This window comes from Sinohyriopsis cumingii, chromosome 16 (assembly GCF_028554795.1).
Source record: "Sinohyriopsis cumingii isolate HCF-2022 chromosome 16, ASM2855479v2, whole genome shotgun sequence".
NCBI classification, from domain to species: domain Eukaryota; kingdom Metazoa; phylum Mollusca; class Bivalvia; order Unionida; family Unionidae; genus Sinohyriopsis; species Sinohyriopsis cumingii.
In genome coordinates this window covers 17,769,680-17,791,113 of record NC_142976.1, presented here as the reverse complement: position 1 = coordinate 17,791,113, position 21,434 = coordinate 17,769,680, and the positions used below count along the sequence as shown (strand labels likewise).

Below are 21,434 nucleotides of genomic sequence, written 5' to 3'. Positions count from 1 at the left end.
GTGTGTACTGCATGAAATGTATATCAGTTTACGCTGTACTGTATACTGCATGCACATGTTTATCAGTTTAAGCTGTATGAGGATCATTTGTTATGATGCAGAGTCATTGTGGCTCAATGGTTAGTGGATTCATTGTTTAGATCCAGAGCTATTATGGCTCAATGGTTAGTGGATTCATTGTTTAGATCCAGAGCTATTATGGCTCAGTGGTTACTGGATTCATTGTTTAGATCCAGAGCTATTATGGCTCAGTGGTTACTGGATTCATTGTTTAGATCCAGAGCTATTATGGCTCAGTGGTTACTGGATTTATTGTTTAGATCCAGAGCTATTACGGCTCAGTGGTTACTGGATTCATTGTTTAGATCCAGAGCTATTATGGATCAGTTGTTACTGGATTCATTGTTTAGATCCAGAGCTATTATGGCTCAGTGGTTAGTATGCTAAATTCATGAACAGGATGGAATCCAGACCAGATCAGGCAGGGATGGCTGCCATGCTTCATACCTAGGCTAGACACTGTACTCCAATAGGCATTTTTGAAAATAAGGTTACTCCCCTTGAATTGTTACACTGTTATCGCAAACAGTTGTAAAACCTGAAATAAGCAAATTAAAGCAAGCATGGGCATTTATTATTTTATTTCCATAATGCAGTCGATACTATTTCTCCGTAAGATGCGAATAAGTATGTCACATTTTTTATGCAGATTTTTTTCCATATGTTTACAAAAGATTGACTGAATAATGTAAAACATCATGTCAACAGAAAGTTTCCATTGATATGGAGAACCCTTTAAAGAAGTCAGTCAGCTGACTTTGTTATGATATGCACATAAAGAAGTTATGATGGCAAAATCAATTATACACAGCTCAGATACTGTTTGTTAGCTGCTCATAACAAAAAAATGCTGAAAAAAATGAAAGCATAGAAAGAAAGAGTTAAACAGGATTTTGCAGTGGTATATTATACTTCTCAAGCTGTTGTTGTTGTTGTTGTAGGGTTTAACGCCATTTTTCAGCACATGATAGGCTATACATGGCGGCCAGTAATAATGGTGGAAGAAGAACCCGGGAAAACCCTGGAAAGAACCACGACCCATGAGAAGCTACTGGCAAGCTTTCTCACATACCCACATTAGCCGAATCTGAGACTCGAACTCACGCAGACAGAGGTGAGATAGCAGTGGTCCATAACGGACAGCGCTTTAGACCACTCAGCCACTACTTCTCAAGCTCACTTGTCACCAAGCATTAATCAGATTAAAGTAGTTTTAGGAAACTGTTGAACTATCACACAGAACAGAACAAAAACTTAATGAAAAAGTCATACTCAGGCCATACATACAAGGCATATGAATGAAGTACAATCAAATTTATATACAAAGCCATCATGGTGTAATATAAACAATGGGGATGGGTAAGAAAATGCTAAGATACAGACAATGGGAGAGATAATGGTTTATCTAGATGTTTCAAGTCAAGGAAGTGCCTATGGAAAGGTGATTAATGATTCAAATGAAAACATTTGATATATTTCACTTCATACATAAAAGAGTTACAAACAGTTGGAATGTGAGATCAGCATAGTAAATATAATAGTAAAGGTCCGAGTCTACCAGGCCTGCGTTCTCAGCACCCTTCTATATGGAAGTGAGACCTGGAGTACCTACATGAGGCAAGAACGCCGGCTCAACTCCTTCCATATACGGTGCCTAAAACACATCCTGAAAATCAGCTGGCAAGACCGTGTTCCACACAGCGAGATCCTGCAGCGTGCAAGTACCCCCAGCATGTACTCCCTGCTAATTAAACGCCGCCTTCGATGGCTGGGTCACGTCCGACGCATGGAGGATGGAAGGCTGCCAAAGGACATCTTATATGGACAGCTGGCCACTGGCATGAGAAGAGTCGGATGCCCCTCACTCCGTTTCAAAGATGTGTGCAAGAGGGACATGAAGGCATGCAACATTTCACCCGATGGCTGGAAAGAGCTGGCCGAGGACCGAGGCACCTGGAGACTGATGGTAAACAATGGCATATCAGTCACTGATGAGAGGAGAGGCCAGTTGGTGGCAGAGAAACGTAAGAGAAAGAAGAACGCAGCAGCAACCACAGTAACGCAGACTTCCCAGTATGTCTGCACCAACTGCAGTAGGGACTGTCACTCACGTATAGGCCTGCACAGCCACAGCAGACGATGCCAACAGTGACAGACAACACCCCAAGGGCGCTATTCGCATGGTCTTTCGAGACCGAGTCGCCAATGATGATGATGATGATGATGATTCAGCTGGAATGTGAGAACGGCATAGTAAATATCCGGTCCTCTATTCCATTGGAATGTGAGATCGGCATAGTAAATATCCAGTCCTCTATTCCATTGGAATGTGAGATCGGCATAGTAAATATCCAGTCCTCTATTCTATTGGAATGTGAGATCGGCATAGTAAATATCCAGTCCTCTATTCAGTTGGAATGTGAGATCGGCACAATAAATATCCAGTCCTCTATTCAGTTGGAATGTGAGATCAGCACAGTAAATATCCAGTCCTCTATTCAGTTGGAATGTGAAATCAGCACAGTAAATATCCAGTCCTCTTTTCAGTTTCAAATTCATAACTAATTTTGACAATATGCTTAAATTTTTCAGGTGTATTTTGCTCTTATTTTCAACAAATGTTGATATTTCAAAATCTTGTCATATGTAATACTATTTCTTAATAAAAATGCATTCTAGCCTCCTTGAAGAATTCACACTCAATGAAGTAGCAGAATTTGTCATCCAAAACAATATTTTAACATTTGATACATTTTCTTTCTTCCTATGGAATTTTATTCCATTTACAATTGTCGGCAGATAATTACTGGTTTCTATCAGTTTTCATATAATTCATTATGGTATTAATTTTATTATTTTTATTATTTAACACTACATTCTGAAGAACTATCATGATATAATTTCAAAGATTCCTTTATCTGTGAATGTGATTGTAGACTGCATAGTTCCCGGATGTGATTGTCAGCAGTGAAGAGCTTCCCTCTCAAGCAAGACAAATCAATTTCTGAAAAGGCCTATTACCTCTGCATTATATAATCATTCAAATGCTAATGTGCTGTATAAAACCAAGCAACAAACCATTATTATGATTCCTTTCGAACAATAGTAGCCAAACTATTTTTTAATGTCTCATCAACTCAAATTTCTGTGCCCTCATTTATGATTTAGCTCAACTGTGACAAAATCAAATAGTAGGTCAGTATCTTCAAAATGTTATATACTGATGAATCACTATCAGTTGTATTGAAATATGAGCATTCGCTATCAGTATTATCGAAATATGCTGTATTGAGGATTCATTAACAGTATTATTGAAATATGCTGTACTGAGCATTCGCTATCAGTATTATTGAAATATGCTGTATTGAGGATTCACTATCAGCATCAATGAAATATGCTGTAATGAGGATTCACTATGAGTATTATTGATTTGGGCTCGAGTATAAATGCCCACCCACCCCTTCTAAATTTTACAATTTTACTGAACAAAATAGAAAGTTGACCACATGTCACTGCCATACCTGCATTGCGTACTGATCCTGCAAGACACGCAAGCAATAATGATGGCTGTAAGAAGGCTTTCAATGTATCCCATCGTCTTTTTGCTTTTTCTATCTGTTGTACATTGGCATCTATTTTATCATCAGTACCGCCGTCTGCTTTCTTTCTCTCTGGTTCTTTTATCGTGAAGAAAATTAACAGACCAATAACAATACCAGGAATTCCTGAAATAATGAAAGTCCATCTCCATCCCTGAAAAGAAGATATACAATGGTGCAAGAAAAACGTACAAAATAATTTAAAACAATTTATATTTATATGTCAACAGTGAAGATTTTGCCATAGGTCAATAGGCAAAATTTCTGGATATGAAGGTTAGCAACACTGAAACCTTTTACAAGGTCCAACATATTTTTTATCTTCTATATAAAGAAGTCAAATTCTGTCACTATGCCACCATTCATGGAAGCCAAAAATGTGAACCACCTTACAAAATAAGGCTACCTTATAATTAATATGTTGGTTAAAATATAAATATTATTACTAATAAATAATGCATTTGGATATATGACCATACCCTTATAAAAATGACTGCATTAGAATGAGACATTATAATAAGAGAATACTGAATGTAAATTCAATGGCTTTATTTTTAAGAAATCTTTATCAACAGGTGTCTTTTATGCTTATTTATTTTGTGGGTTTCAAACCATTTTTCAGCACATGATAGGCTATACTGCATTTGCTGGTCTATAAGTTGATATTTTTTTAAACAGGAAGTCTGGGCTTCATCTTACACTCAGAATTGACTTTATATATATATATATATATGGATTGTCATTCAAATTGCTTTATTGTATGTCATATAATTTTCATATGGAAGAAAAACATTTTTTTCTCCAAAGAATGAAAAATAATGATCTTTTTTGGGAGATCATGTCCAAAATAATATAGGGCATAACATTAAGGAGGGTTTAAAATTATTTACACGATTGTCAGTATTAATTCATGTGCATCAAATGTATTTGTGCTAAAACAGCATGCACTAGTAATATATGTTCATTAAATGTGATTACATATACATGTATTAGAAAAGACAAGTTTGAAAATGAATAAGCATGACAATTAATACCATTGATTAAACAATTCCTTCAAGTTCAGATTACGATATTCACAGTTGCAAAACCCCCATGACGTTGCAATTTTATTTAAGTGCTAATTAAATATAATATGTTGATAAGCATTCAGGTCTACCTTTAAGAGAAGAAGTAATAATATTTTCAAGATGGCCATTGTAGTGGTCATATTGGATATCCAATCAGCACCCTTTTCCACTCAGGACCAGCCAGACATCATCAGAAGTCTTCTGGTGAAAATCCCATGGCAATATTCCGTTTCTTTGAGGAGTAGCGATAAAAAAGTTTTCAAGATGGCTACTTTGATGGCCATATTGAACATCAGATCAGCTTCATTTTCATTTAAGACCAAGCAGATACCAAAAGAAGAATTTTAGTGAAAACCCCATGAAGTGTAGCAAAATCAAGATTTTCAAGATGGTTGCTGTGGTGACCATATTCGATACTAGATTGTCATCATTTTCCTTTAAGACCCACTAGACATGATAAAAAGTGGTCTGGGGAAAACTCCCATGTGGATATGACCATCCATTGTAGAGGACAAGCAATCATTTTCTGATACTGGATGTCAAAGTGACAACATTTTCATTTAGGATCAACCAGACAATGGGATGAATGTGTGTGTCAAGTTTCATGGAAACCCTCCAAGTAGTTTAGGAGGAGCAACAACAAACTTGTGTCAATGGATATATGACAGTCAACACACCATTGCATAAGCTCCTCTCATCTATGACCAGCAGAGCAAAGAACACATTTTTAATGAAATAGACAACAATTTATCTTCACAGGAGTTTTTTTTCTCTCTCTAATAATAATGATGATTATTGATTGCCTCTTGATGGGTAATTAATCAGATGAACCCATTTAGATTAATTATACATCAAATGGAATGAGATAAAATGGATGCTGTGTCAAACTACAAACCTGCCATGTACAGTCTGAAAAAAAAATAAGTTCAGCAGCCAAAAATAAGATGAAAATTTTCACAAAGCAATTAAAATCTCTACCCATTCACTCAGTCTTGAACAGAAAATAAAGGTAGAATTCAGATATCTTAGCAAGTGTACCAAAATTTTGTTTCAAGGTAAGTGGATCACTTTAGGGTTTTTCATATCTTTGGCAAGAATTATTTACCTGACCATTAATATTAGCCACTGTGATGAAATTTCCTATGGCATAGGACATGCTGTAACCCATGTAGATCCCCCAGTTGTAGATGCCTAAAGTGGTTCCTCTTAATTCTGCAGGGAATATGTCACCTATCATTGAGGCAACAAATGGGGTGCAACCTGCCTCACTGATGAAATGAAATAAAAAGATAAAGTAAACAACATGAATTCCATGAAAATCTTTAATTTACCTAATATAATGCAACAGAATTTAGAGACTTATAATAGTCACAACAGCAAGAAAGATGGATCACTGCAGTTTTGTTTTTTTAATGTAACTTTCACACTCTTTTCACATACATGTCTTGAAAAACATGTCTTCACATACATGTCTTGAAATACATGTCTTCACATACAAGTCTTCACATACATGTCTTGAAATACATGTCTTCACATACATGTGCAAAGCTACATAATGTACAAATTCAGTTTAAATTGGCAAACTCTGAAGTCAAAGATGGACTATAACTTGATCCCAATTCGAAATGAATTTGACCTAATTGGTATTGGTATTTACACCAATATCAAACTTGACCTAACTGGTTATGGTATATTTACCCCAGTTCCAAATGAATTTGACCAAATTAGTATTGATATTTACACCAATACCAAATGAACTTGACCTGTTATTTATATTTACCAAATCTTTATAACAAGCATCTGGATTGGTTAAAATATCATCACATGAAAAAGAAAACTATAGCTACATGTGATTAGTCCATACAAACATTTTTCCATAACAACTTCATTTATAAGGTTATATTTGAGTAACAAGATATACTTGAAGTATATAGGTTATCATTTTCTATTCTTACAGTAATAACTTCTAAAGGTAGTATGAGCAGTGTTTGAAAGTCACTACAAGGTGGGCACTGTTTTTGCTGTTTTGCAAGTTTTTTCTTTAATTCTCATTCCCATCGTATAAAATTATCAATAATTACAAAACCAATCTAAGAAGAATGGTCTTGCATAAATGCAAGGCTGAGCAAATCCCATAGCCCAACGTCCTGGACTAGTCATTTCTGAAGTCGGACGAGTAAAATTTTCCAAGTCACTAGGCCGGGACAAGTGCTTTTTAAAAAAGTCAAGCTAGTCCTTTTCGTGCTTTAATCCCTATATCTACCTTTATTTGGCTAATCATGCCCTCTGGGCCTACTGAATAATTTATTTTATTTTCAGTCTGTATTTAAAAGAGAAAATTAATGTTATGATCAATTTAGAAGTAGTTGTCAAGCAAGCTGATAGTTACTCTGTGGATAAAATGAGCTTGCTAAATTATTTTCGCAAGGCAGGTAAACACAGCACTTCAGAGAAGGTAAATTTGTTTGAAAATGGAGGGATAAAACATAAGACGGATACTGAGTGTGCGGTAGCTATTTCTGAGTGTGAACGAGGATTTAGTTTAGTGAACTTAAGACTTCTTTAAGGAATCCCTTAAACCAAAAGAGTTTACAAATGCTAATGAACATTTCTGCAAATGGACCAGAGCTTGAGGACTTTAACCCAGACACAGCTATCAACTGCTGGGTTAGTACTGGTGCAGGTGGCAGACATATTTTCAAATCCATCAGCTAAAACATATAAACATGAACCTGTAGAAGCCAAATGTATAGCAATCAATGGTTTTGAAGAAGAAAAAAATTTAAAGAAATAATTCTGTTGTATATTATTTTTTATTTTTTTCTATGTATTAAGTACATACGTCTCATCAAATCTCAGCAAGTGATTACCATTTTGGGACCAGTGAAAAGTAAGGTGGGACTAGTAAAGAGTAAGGTGAGACTAGTGAAGAGAAAGGTGGGACTAGTGAATTTTCTGAAACCACTTGTCCTGGACCAGTGGTTTAAAAAAAATTTGCTCAGCCCTGAAATGGCAAAAAATTACCATAATAAAATCTTGCAGAGACTATCAGTTTCTGTTTTAGAAGCACTACACTTAGAATGTAAAAGTTTTTATATCACATACTGAAATTTTACTGATGTATGTCCTGTCTGTTTATTATGGAAACATTAGCATAAAAATGAAATTATCATTGAAAATGCCAGTGCTAGCCAAGGAAAGAAAAGGCAAGTTTTTTTTGTTAACTCGCTGATTCTATCAACTAATATCTGGGAGTTGCAATGGCTCAGTGGGTAGCATGCCAGACTCACAACTGCAAGGGTGCCCGTTAGAATCCTACCATCGGACTAACCTGGGTCAGCTACCATGGTGTGTCCGAAGGCAATGCACTCTACCCCAATTACCTCAGCACTAAATAACCTACCTGTGTTGCTGTGTCATAAGGCATCATACCAAACCAAAACTAGTATAAAAAAGGAATTGCAATGGAGTTGGCTAATGATTAAAATGAGATTCTATCACAAGTATTGGGCTAGTCAGGCAGAATTGGATTTCTCAAAAATCAGTTTAATACAGCCAGAAAAGAAGTCTATGTGTGATTTTGTATTTTACAATACAGCATCACATGAAAGCTAATTAATGCAGTCACAATTATACTAAAGTACCCTGTCCTGAGAAATGCAAAGGGATTTGATCTGGCCTGATCCAATTGCAGGATTTGAACTTTTGGTCTAAAATCTGGCATGGAAAAGATCATCATATTGTAAGTCATATTGGCATCATTTTAATTTGGAATCAACCAGGTATCATAAAAGGTCTTCTAAAGGAAACCCTATCTTGATATGACTTTCCATTGTTGAGTAGCAATAAGATTTTCAAGATATTAGCCATTGTGGCCATATTGGATGTCAAAACGCACCATTTTATGTTAGGTTCAACTAGACATCACAAGAAATCAATTACAGATAAGTCCAACTGGATATCACAATCAATCAATTACAGTTAGGTCCAACTGGATATCACAAGCAATCAATTACAGTTAGGTCCAACTGGATATCACAAGCAATCAATTACAGTTAGGTCCAACAGGATATCACAAGCAATCAATTTTAGTTAGGTCCAAATGGATATCACAAGCAATAAATTATAGTTAGGTCCAACTGGATATCACAAGCAATCAATTACAGTTAGGTCCAACTGGATATCACAAGCAATCAATTACAGTTAGGTCCAACTGGATATCACAAGCAATCAATTACAGTTCTTTTCATGGGAAGCAGCAATAACAAAATTTTTAAGCTAGCTGCCATGGTGCAATATTGGAAGCCATATTAAATCCCAATTCTTTAGCAACAACCAGACATTATAACAATACTTTTAATGAAAACATCATGTTGACATGACTATCCATTCAGGATGAATAACAAACTAGATTTTCAAGACAGCCACTGTGTTGGCCATACTGTTTTCATTTAGGACAAACTAGACCATGCAATGAACGTATTTGTAAAATTTCATTGCAATCCTCCAAGTAATTCAGGAAGAGCAGTAAAAATATACTTGTGTGAATTTACAGATTAACAATAGGCCAACCCATAAGTCCTTCTGGTTTATAATTAGTAAAGCTAAATGTGACAAAAACAGAACAAAAAAGACAAGCAGCTGCAACAAAACGGAAAAAAAAATGAGGGCTCTGCACAGTTGGAAAGAACAGCAAATAAAAAAACAGAAAAGCTGCCTATAAGGGCCAGACAAGGGACCACATGAATTTGTCCTTTAAGAGCAGGTGTCTTTTAACAGATGCTGGTTTAACAGAATCCTTTTATACACCACAAATAAATGTCGAGCATTAAAATTCCACTTAAGGGTCAAAATTGTGCATAAGACATGAGACTTGACCAAGTGTAAAATATTCTGATCCTATGGGTGGATTTTGCCTACCTAAACCCAGTGCTTAATGAAGGATAATTTTTCTTACATTCCTGAATGTTAAGGTCCAAATAGTGTATTGCAAATAATGATGAAACTTAAAAAAAACAGCCACTGAAAATTCCTCACCGTAACAGAACAAAACACATAAGGTTTACACTGAAAAATCTTTCCATATAATCTGGTCATTTAGTGCAAAATGTCTGGCTTGTGGGGCACCAACTTCAACTGGTTTTAGAATATAAAAGTATTGCAGTGTTTATCATGATTACAGTGGAAAATGCTAAAGAGATGATGTTAATTAACAAAGTTTTACCAATTATGCACAGACTGCATCACAGAATCTCATATAAATGAAAATGGTCACACAGTGCAGGAGTTTGATATTCAACAACATTTTTTGTTCTATAGGAATGGATTTTTATATTATTATCAGCATCATCATGCAAGCTTTACCAAGTACACAATTACAATATTTTGACTTCCACCCTCAATTTTTTATTCAGAAATGTGAGAAATAGAATCCTTCATTATGCATCAATGAAAGATAAGCAAGATTCCACCCTGGGGATCAGAATAATGCATCAGACACTTGACAAGATGATACCTGTTGCATGCAAAATTCTGATCCCCCTTCTGAATTTTACAATCCTACACTAATGCATATGAAGGATACTATTAATCTCACCTATACTTTGCAGATGAGACATAACTAATAATCCACCTATATTTTGCAGGTGAGACTTGACTATTAATCTCACCTATACTTTGCAGATGAGACACGACTATTAATCTCACTTCTATTCTACAAGTGAGACATGACTATTAATCTCACCTATACTTTGCAGATGAGACATGACTATTAATCTCACTTCTATTCTACAAGTGTGACATGACTATTAAACTCGTCCTTACTTCGCGGGTGAGGCATGACTATTAATTTCTCATACTTTGCAGGTGAGATACGACTTGTGTAAATCAAACACTCACCCAAATCCAAGGCCAAATCTTAGGATCACCAACTGCCAGTATTCTTTTACAAACCCAGTCAAAAGTGTCATGGCTGACCAGAAAATAAGGCAGCTGGCCAGCAAAATCTTACGATTGTACCTGTCAGCTAAAAAGCCAATGAAGATACCAGCAAAAGTGTAGATAAGAATAAAGACAGGACCAGCCACGATCTGGTATTCCAGACCCTGTCCATTATAATTCCACTCACAAACAAAGTTTCCAGCTTTGTTGGTGATATTATGGCAGCTAAAAAAGAAAAAACAGCAGTTGTACAAATACAACAACACACTGAAATCAACCGGATAATGAATCATTTGTGTGTGTGTGTGTGTGTGTGTCTATATATATATATATATATATATATATATATATATATATATATATATATATATATACACATACATATCTGTAATAATTACTATGTCTATCAATTGTTAGGACTGCTGATGGAAAGTTCATAAAATATCTTATAAGTAAAATAAATTTATTTGGCTTGCCCATGACACCTAAAAAACAATACAAAATCAACAAAATTAACAGAGAAAATAAATCTAACCCCACCAGAATAAATCATAATTATTTTATTGATTCCTCACTCAATCATACTGAATATAATACTTTAAACTATCCTTTCAATCTATCGCTTGGAATATACAGTTATCTGCCCCCACCTCTGATTTGCAAATCATCCATTACTCACTTGTAATAGTTATCTGTCTATTATTACAATGAACAAATCATCCATTGCTTGCCTGTAAAAACCAGCATCCTTCCCACCTATTAACAACTAATTTACTACTCTCCCCAATATAACCAATACATAAATCCTTCATAAACTTCTAAAATCCTGTAAATAATTTTCATGGAATATAAATATTCATAGATTTCTTTCTTGCTACAAAACATGAAGTTAGAGAACAATCAAACAAGGCTTCTGTTAAGAAACAATGGAATAGTTAGGCATAAGCACGTGCAAGCAAGAGACCCATGAAGGGACTGATGCTGTACTGACAAAATATTTCCAGGATTCCCAGATAAGTCTGTTTCTTCTTTTTAACGGCTGAGTATTGAAATCATCTCTGATATTCTTGGAACAACTCCAACATACCAAATTAGGTAAGATATCCTTTTTTATGATTGTGCTGACAAGTTCACAAGATACAAATAAGTACTGTATGGAATTCCTTGTTATGGCCTCAAGACTGAACCTGATATCATAGGCTGAGGACAAGTGTATCTTGTCTGAGACAATGTCAAGGTATAATCACATGCTAAGTTAGTTAAATCTAAGTAATATTTTTAGAAGAAACAAATCCTAAGTTATTTATGTGATGTCATTCTATATATTCTTGATATATATCCAAAAACTAGGCTAAATAATAAAAATCCAACAAGTAGTGTTTGATAACAAATTGGCACCATTTACATTTAGTACCAATTCTTCAAGTCGAAAAACTCCATACAACCGTTCATCAAGGAGTAGTAGTATTAAGATGGCAGCCATAATGGGTGTCTGGAAAGCACCATTTTCATTTAGGACCTTGTATGAAGATTTAAGTTAATTCCTCATGACAATAAACCATCAGTTCATAAAGGTGAAGCAATAACATGACTTTCAAGATGGCTGCCATGATGAACATAATGGGTGTTAGACTGATACCATTTTCATTTAGGACCATCTAGACATCATGTAATTCTTTTAGTGAAAAGTCAATACAACCATCCATTCAAGATGAATAGTGCTGGCAGCAGACCAGCATTTTCATTCAGAATGTAATCAGTGATAATAAGAACTATAGTGGTGCAAACCCAATTTCAATACAATCATCTGTTTAAAAATATTAGAAACAAGTTTCCAGAGGGATTCCATGGCAGCCATACTGGTTGTCATATCAGCACCATTTTCAGTAAGAATCAACTAGACATCAGAAAAAGTCTTTTAGTGAAAACTCTACATCAATATGAACATCTGTTCTGAAGGAGTGACATCATATTTTCAAAATGGGTATGGTGGCTATCAGGGATTGTCAGTTCATCACCATATTTATTTAGAAGTAGTGGCTATTACAAAATTTTCAAGATGTCCACCACAATGCAGTGCCATAATAAATTTCTATCTGGCACTTTTTTCATTTAGGACCATCTACGGATCATAAAGAAGAAAGAAAAAACAGCACTGCAAACATCAATTCAGAATAAGTATAGATTCAATTTTTTCAACATGGCCAATATAGAGGCCATACTGGATGTCAGACTGGCTTAATTTTCAATTAACATCAACTAAAGATATGAAGACTTTCAATGAAAACCCTTCCATTGTGATGAAGCAGCGATATTAAGATGACCATCATGGAAGCCAATACTGGATAACAGACAGGCACCATTTTAATTTAGATTCAACAAGACATCAGAAGAAATCCTCTAGTGAAACCTGTATGTCAATATAACCATCTGTTTAAAAGCAGTAACAATAAGACCTGTGACCAGGCTGCCAGGGTGGCCAAATTATGTGTACAAAGGCCAAAGTTTACATTTATGACCAAGCAGGCCATGGGGGTCAATATGTTTGTAAATATTCATGTCAATCCTCGCAATAGTTTAAGAGGAATAGCAATAACTTTTGACGCCAGAAATTGTACAGATCATGGATGACAGGCAATGAATAACAAATCATAGCGAATTCATCTTGTCTCTGACCAGCAGAGCTAACAATCAAGATACCATATTGTAACTGACTAGGAGAAAAAAAACCAGTCTCTTGGTAATGCCACACAGCTGAAAATGGCATCATTGTGCTTTATGTAGCCTTTCCCAATCCACAAATTTAAGTACTGACAATTTTGTTGTTGAACTGTACAAAATAACAAATACCTATGAAAATAAATTCACAGTATCAATGCAGACATTCTTCTTTAAATTCCACTTTACCTAGCAATAACTGTGGCATTGCAATTGACACCTTTGAGTTGATCATCTGTGAAGGAAGAATTGGTCATGCAGGCTTGGTCACCAAAGTGAATCTCTTGGGCCATTGATTTGGATGTGATTGCCAACATGTAACGGTCTAACTGGTTCAGAAGATATGTCACAAGGAACACAACTAGTGCATACATGCTGTAACAGCTGACCTTTCTCCAAAATGGCTCCATATCTGAAATAGAAGTTTGTCCATTACCTTTTCTTGCACTGTGAAATGGCATAAAACTCTTCCTCCTCACCAATCCCAGGGAAAGAAGAAAAAGGTTTTCAAAGGAAGTCTCACTTAAGGAATCATAATGTGGTTCAGTTAATAACCAAACAACACCTAAAAGGTTCTACCTTGGCACAAAAGACTGGTATTTAAACTCTGAAACTGAGAGTACTTGATCAGTTCTAAAAGATTTGAGTCTGGCCCAATGGTGTACGCCACACAGAACGTCTGGAAAAGTCTAGTATCAGATGAAAGGGGGATTTTTTTGTGCAACATTTCTACTACAACCAAAAGCATTAGGAGTTTTTTTTCCCCCCAAAATATATAGTTTTTCATTTTTGCCCCCCACCCTCTTTTTTGTGATATTGACCAATCTCACAGACTTTTATTAAGTCAAGTGCTCATTGGCTCCTTTGGTTGTAACTAAGAAATTGCCAACTCATATACCACCCATCAGAGAAATTGACAACTCATATACCACACATTAGAGAATAACTAGTAATGGGTTGCCACTTGTTGCCATCTATATTCCAGTGTATGGTAAAGTGTTGCATACTGCCTGCTGCCTGTGTTCAGATTACATCCATTTGCAGTTCAATTAGGCGAATGGTATATTGTATAACAATTACTTACTTAATGCATCCTGTTTACAATATGTGTAAGGACAATGTCATTACACATATCTTAACTGGATAAATGGTATATTGTATAACAATTACTTGCATAATGCATCCTGTTTACAATATGTGTAAGGACAATGTCATTACACATATCTTAATTGGATAAATGGTATATAACAATTACTTACATAATGCATCCTGTTTACAATGTATAAGGACAATGTCATTAAACATACCTTAACTGGATAAACGGTATATTGTGTATAACAATTACTTACATAATGCCTCCTGTTTACAATATGTGTAAGGACAATGTCATTACACATATCTTAACTGGATACATTCTAGTTTTATTGTTCATTCAAAATCAAACTTGATTTCTTTTCTCAAAACAGATTGAACTTCATTTTGAGAAACAACACTGTTAAAACCGGTTTTCATTTTTGTATTCTTCTTTCACTAGATAGATGAATTGACAGACAGATCATCTCTATTACAGTAGAATGCAAAAAATTATTTCACAGAGGTTAATCATTACCAAACATGAATTTAATGGGTCAAAATGTTTTGAAAATAAAAATGCAAGCAAAAAGATATTCACTGCCTGAATTGCTAAGTGTATCTCTCCCAACAATGCATTTTTTGTTTGTTTGTTGGCACTGAAAAGTCATCCATGGCTTGTCAATCAGAGTCATTATCCATGGCTTGTCAATCAGGGTCATTATCCATGGCTTGTCAATCAGTCATTATCCATGGCTTGTCAATCAGAGTCATTATCCATGGCTTGTCAGTCCGAGTCATTATCCATGGCTTGTCAGTCCAAGTCATTATCCATGGCTTGTCAATCAGAGTCATTATCCATGGCTTGTCAATCAGAGTCATTATCCATACTTTTGCCATTTTCTCTGCCATGACCTTGAGAATTTTTCCAAAGACAGGAGGAATACCTTCTTCACATTGCTGTATGAAATAGGTGTACACAGCATCATTTAATTCTGTGTTGTTTGCATTTTAGTATTCCATTTTTGTTTCAATCCATCATTGGAATCAACATCATATAAGTAATCCTGAAATTTCTGCTCATCATTGAGCCATTCTCCGAGTTTAAACTCAGCAATTTTGAGTTTACTACACACTTTAGATCTCACTTCACCATTATGAACTCCATGATACAAAGCTTTTCATTCATAGAGTTCACCTTTCACTCTCCATGATCATATTTAAAAATGATTAGGATATATTACTGATCTATATATATATATATTATAATTTAACAACATTAAGTACATCATATTTGTAACCAACTGAACAAGAAAGTTGAATAGATTTTGAAACACAAAGGTAACCACAAGAGCTTATTACTGTACCTACCTTAATCGATTTCATGAAAAAGATATTCAATGTGACAAAATAACACAGGTCTCTTTTTAATCGAATTTTAAAATGCAACAAACACTTCCCCAAGCTGTAGATCAAAACAAAGATGGCACAATTAGGTTATCAAAGATTTGCTTGCATCTATCAATCGCAATATTTATTTTTTTTCATGTTTTAACAGATGAAAACATGCCACAATTTTACTGTTTACAATGATACAAATTATAATATGAATTTCAAAAGAAAAGAATTTAACTGATGTTTATTTCTTCCAATGTTGCCACCTGTTACCATATACCAGAATTTGTCATTGATCACTATTTTGCCACATATTATTTAGTGAATTGAGAAAGTATTTTTCTAATTAAAAAAAAACAAGATAAGTGATTTCATATTAAAACTTTCACGATGTTGATTCAAACCCTTTGGACACTAAATGCCATTTCCATAGTAAAACAAGCACTATAACAAAGTTCCATTTACCAATTCCAATCATGATTTTCTTCACATTCAACACATAGGGACCAATGTTTTAAAATATTTTCTTTACAAAAAGACAGGATCTATGCCAGACAAGTTATTCATGGAGCAGTGTCTGTTGTTTTCAAGAGCTTCAAGGATTTCTTCAGATGGTGGTACAGATATCCTTGATAGGAGTTAGACTGGTTTGCTTGTGAAATGCACTTCTATTTTTCATTTGCCTGTGATCTTTGTGAAAAAGTTCCTTAAGCCCATGGAGACCTTTACACCAAGATGCAGATGGAGCTCAATATACAGGATATTTGCTTTCTTGGATTTTGCTGATTTTACTTGCCTGTAGAATGTTGTCAGGATAACAAGACATGCCCTAAAGCTCTTGCCAAAGTTTGTTTGTACCATGTGAATCTCATGATTGTGCTCATGCTGTATAATCATTTCCTACTAATTGCTTGTTTGAAAAGTGTTTATTGCCTGCAGAAGATGCTGTAGCCAAAGAACAGGTCATTGCTATTTGATCCTTATGCTAATGCTGCCATAATTGATATAAAAGCAGGTGGTGAAACAGCAAGCCATTATTGTAGCCAATATTTATTTGACAAAGTTCATCCAATAGCCTTCTCTGATCAACTGTGTGAGAGGTAACTGCAACATCCTACAGTAACCCTCAGCTTGATCTTTGGTTTTTCTACTGGTCTGCAATGGTATTGAATACATCCATGGTTTTTTTACTTGTCTGCAATGGCACTGAATACTTCAGTGGTTTTTCTACTGGTCTGCTTTAAAATCTTGAGAGAACTTGTTCACCGTCAAGTCAGTGAGACAGCATGACCAACCGTAGCTGTCATTTCTCATACTTGAAATTTACAAGTTTTTGTCTGCGTCTACATTACTAAGTCATCTGAATTTGATAACTTATAAAAACTAATTGCTGCCTACATCAATATCAGAGCCATTACTTAAGTTATTGAAGCTTTCATAGTTGTGATTCTAATCATGAAAACTTCGTAAGTACTGAATGAAATCCGCGACCTCCATTTTGGAGAGTGGAGATTACGAACCAGTTACTTTAAATAGCAGATATCGACCAGAGCATAAACAGTGACCACGTGATCTGACGTAATTGTCATTCACAGAAATGAATGTAGTATTTAATAGGGGGTTTTCTCTGAAGGTGGCACTACGAAAACCATCTTAAAATGGCTGATGTTTACAACAGACGTCAAAAGGCACTTCCATGTGAATGGAGTAGAGACGCCAAAAGGCGCTTCCACGCCAATGGAGTAGAGGTGTCCAAAGAAACTTGCATGAGGTAAAGGGTTAACAAATTAACTGCAGAAAGGAGACCACTAATGCAGTAAACACAAGCTACAAGTAAATTTTCTCTGCTGATTATCTACACATAATATCTATACAGAATCCTTCAAAAAGATGACCCTGCTCCGCATGTACCATACCAGGTACATGTGGACTGTGTCATGCTGACAATTCACATCAACTGGACATTGGTTTTTAAGCACGAACAAGTAATGTTGCACAATAAAGTTATGGTTGGTATTCAACTGTCATTTAACAATGTATATGTACAAATACCACATTATTTACTGTAACATTAAATCAACTGTCACTTAGAGGTATCAATATATCTGTCCATAAATTGTAATCTACAGTATATCTATCAATTCAACCAGATGAACATCTGTTTGTCCATTTATTCATTCATCAATGTATGTCTGCATGCAAGCATGTTTCTGTTCTCATGCATACTTGCATCCTGTTATGTATGTATGTATGCATGTATGTAGGTGTGTGAGTTTTTGCTTACTGTCCCTCAATCATCATTTATAAGTACTTTTTTGAACGCTATACAAACATGAATGAAGTAGAAGATGCAATTTTTCTCACCTTCTTTTTTGAGCAGTGGGGTTCTTTCCTTGGAATCTAGAAAAATACAGAAAAACAAGATTAAACTGAAATAGAAAGGATAAAACCTGCCACGGCTGAAAACCTAAAGGGTCAATAAATTTTAATTCAATTTAAAGGTTTGTATAAAAGACAATTGATCAGCTTTATGGGCAAGTATTTAAAAAAATTATAAAACTGATATAAATACTTCCCCTGTTCTTTAATTCTGCAGAACTTATTGTGCCTATGGAGCAAAAAAAAACTTTGCAGAACCCACTATTATAACACTGACAAACTGAAACAAAATTTGCTTGATTTAAAACATAAAACTTTCTGTAAATTAACATTGGCAGACAACATAAAAACATCTTGGTCATGATGAAAGTGCAATAGTCAGAATAAGTCGTATGTACATGTACCATGGGACTGTGATAACATCAGGTAGGAAAAAATAAAAGTTCATGTACCCACAAATCAATGTCCATTTCCTGAAAATTCCACAAACAACTCACTGTAGGTATCATGAAACATCCCTTACCAAGTGCCATCAGAACATTAATTTTGTCCACATAGCGTAAGTGATAATATTTCAGCAAAATTAAATTTCTGTGAACCTTTCATTTCAGCACACAAATGACATAAAATTTTGCAATGTGAATTTTTCATGATGATTTTACCCTATTGTGAAACAAAGCTGACATGGGCTGTTATGGAAGACTGAGGAAAGAAACATAATTTTTCTTTATCAAACACAAAGAAATTATCAAATAAACGTAATATGGTGAGAAAGCTTTCCGGTAGCTTCTTGTGGGTCGGTGATTCTTTCCAGGGTTTTCCTGGGTTCTTCCTCTACCAATTATACTTTTCCTCTTGTGTCCCCATCATTCAGCTTTAATCTTTCCACCATACTTCTCGAAACTATCATTCAGTAACTGTATGAAGTATGAAGAACTCTTGTCCCAGACTGAGCAGATAGAAAGTAGCCATTCCAGCAACTGTGCTGAGCAGATATAAAGTAGTCATTCCAGCAACTGTGCTGAGCAGATAGAAAGTAGTCATTCCAGCAACTGTGCTGAGCAGACAGAAAGTAGTCATTCCAGCAACTGTGCTGAGCAGATAAAGTAGTCATTCTAGCAACTGTGCTGAGCAGACAGTTGTTGTTGTGGGGTTTAATGTCATTTTTCGACACATGATAGGCTATACATGGCGGCCAGTATTAATGGTGGAGGAAGAACCCGGGAAAACCCCGGAAAGAACCACCAACCCTCGAGAAGCTACTGGCAAGCTTTCTCACATACCCACATTGGCTGAATCTTAGACTCAAACCGCTGCAGACAGAGGTGAGATGGCAGTGATCTGTATCAAAGAGCGCTTTAGACCACTCGGCCACTCGGGCCCCTCTGAGCAGACAGAAAGTAGTCATTCCAGCAACTGTGCTGCTGTGGAGCTCTCATGTTTTAACTTTGTTTCTTTATTCTTTATTTGTTCTATCATCCAAATTTAAAGAAAGAAAATCTGAATAGATCTAAAGGCTTTAAATCTATACAGGTCTAAAACTAGACTTTTATTCCTATTCAGGCAAAGTTAGGCTTACAATACAGGTACAGTACTTATCATAATACAATTTTAAGTAGCACATTGGTAATTCTGATCACTGCATACGATTCTGTTCTAAATTCTTAAGAAGAAAAAAAAATGCTATCAAAACTTAGTTATGCCATTAGGGAATGGTCCATATGTCTATGATAGTTCAGAGCTAGAAAAATGTAGCAGAATTCTGGATCACCTCAGTCTCACCCAAAGCCCCAATAAGTTCAGTTTCTTATCAAAATATCTGACAATTAATTATGCAGAAATTTTTGCCAGGTGATATGTCATCATATTTCTAGTAGACAGTTTGTTTTGTGAGGTAACCTCTGAATTCATAACCAAAAGACCATTCCTTGTTTTCCAGATAAGACCATTTCAGATTGGCACCATTATGATTCATGACCAACCAGAAACCATAAGAAGTCTTTTGGTGAAAACCCAATGTCAGTATGACCATCCATCTTGGAGGAATAACATAACAAGATTTTCAAGACGGCCACTGTGGCAGGCATTTTTGGCAGTCAGACCATCACCATTTTCATTAAGGTCCAGCGCGGATAGAAGTATTTTAGGACCAACTAGATGGCATAAGTTTTCTGGCGAAAACAGCATGTTGATATGGCTTTCCGTTCAGGAAGAGTAGCAATAACAAAATCATCAAGATGGCTGTCACTGGGGCCATACTGGACATCAGACTGGCACCATGTTCATTTTGGGCCAACTAGACATCATAGTAAGTCTTTTTATGAAATAATGATGGTGATATGACCATCCTTTCAGGAAAAGATGCAATAACGGATTGTTAAAAAATGCCAACTATGACTGACATATGTCGATATAGCTATCCATTTAGAAGGTGCTGCAAATAAAAAGATTTTCAATCTGGCCAGTGTAGTAGTCATAATGAATGCCTGAGCAGCAGCATTTTCATAGAGGAAAAACCCCAAATCCATGGATTGAATGTGTAAGTAATGTATTAAGTATCAATAACAAACTATTGCTAACATATAGATGGTCGACAGGCCCTTCCATAAGCCCCTCTTATCTATGGCAACTAGAATAAAAATAACAGATCTGAAGAATTAAGTCAAATCTCACAAAAACATTTGTCAGCTCTCACAGAGAAGCACTATACTTTAAAAATACTACAGGTGTAAGGGACTGTGAATTTGTAATTCTGCACCCATTAAAAATGTTGTGAATCGACGGTTTATCTTTACCTTCCATCTTATCCTTCATATGCACCTTTTGCAGACGTCGCTTCATCCTTATGTAACTGTTACGCATGTAATATGCACTATATTCAATGTCATTTAATCTAAGGGAATATTGAAAATGGAAGAATTAAAATCTTTGCATGAAATTAAAAAATAAAAGTTTTAACACAAGATAATCTAAAAATTAACAGCGAATAAGTACCGTATATACTCGCGTATAAGCCCGTTCGCATACAAGCCGACCCCCCAAAAAAAAACTGAATTGGTAAAACTGTTATAAAGTGCATGACCCACGTATAAGCCGACCCATAATTTCTAGACTACCGGTACATCACAAGATGCACAAAGTGAGTTCTGAATATGTTTATTTAGGCAAATCACATTATTAAATAAAATGAAAGTAAGAAAGCTAA

General features: G+C 35.4%; 1 protein-coding gene across 3 annotated transcripts in view; it reads right to left on the bottom strand.

Moving 5' to 3' along the window:
• LOC149780004 (uncharacterized) overlaps window positions 1-21,434 on the bottom strand; it is a 41,688-nt gene that overhangs the window by 12,925 nt on the left and 7,329 nt on the right. For 2 of the 3 annotated variants that reach the window (XM_089936728.1, XM_089936729.1), the window contains 5 exons: window positions 18,215-18,250; window positions 13,574-13,796; window positions 10,625-10,891; window positions 5,832-5,994; window positions 3,582-3,813 (listed from right to left, as the gene is read on the bottom strand). In XM_089936728.1, the coding sequence (XP_089792854.1) occupies window positions 3,582-3,813; window positions 5,832-5,994; window positions 10,625-10,891; window positions 13,574-13,796; window positions 18,215-18,250 (921 nt within the window). Of the gene's footprint in view, window positions 1-3,581; window positions 3,814-5,831; window positions 5,995-10,624; window positions 10,892-13,573; window positions 13,797-18,214; window positions 18,251-21,024; window positions 21,123-21,434 lie in introns of all 3 variants that reach the window. The other variant, XM_089936727.1, reaches the window with a different exon arrangement.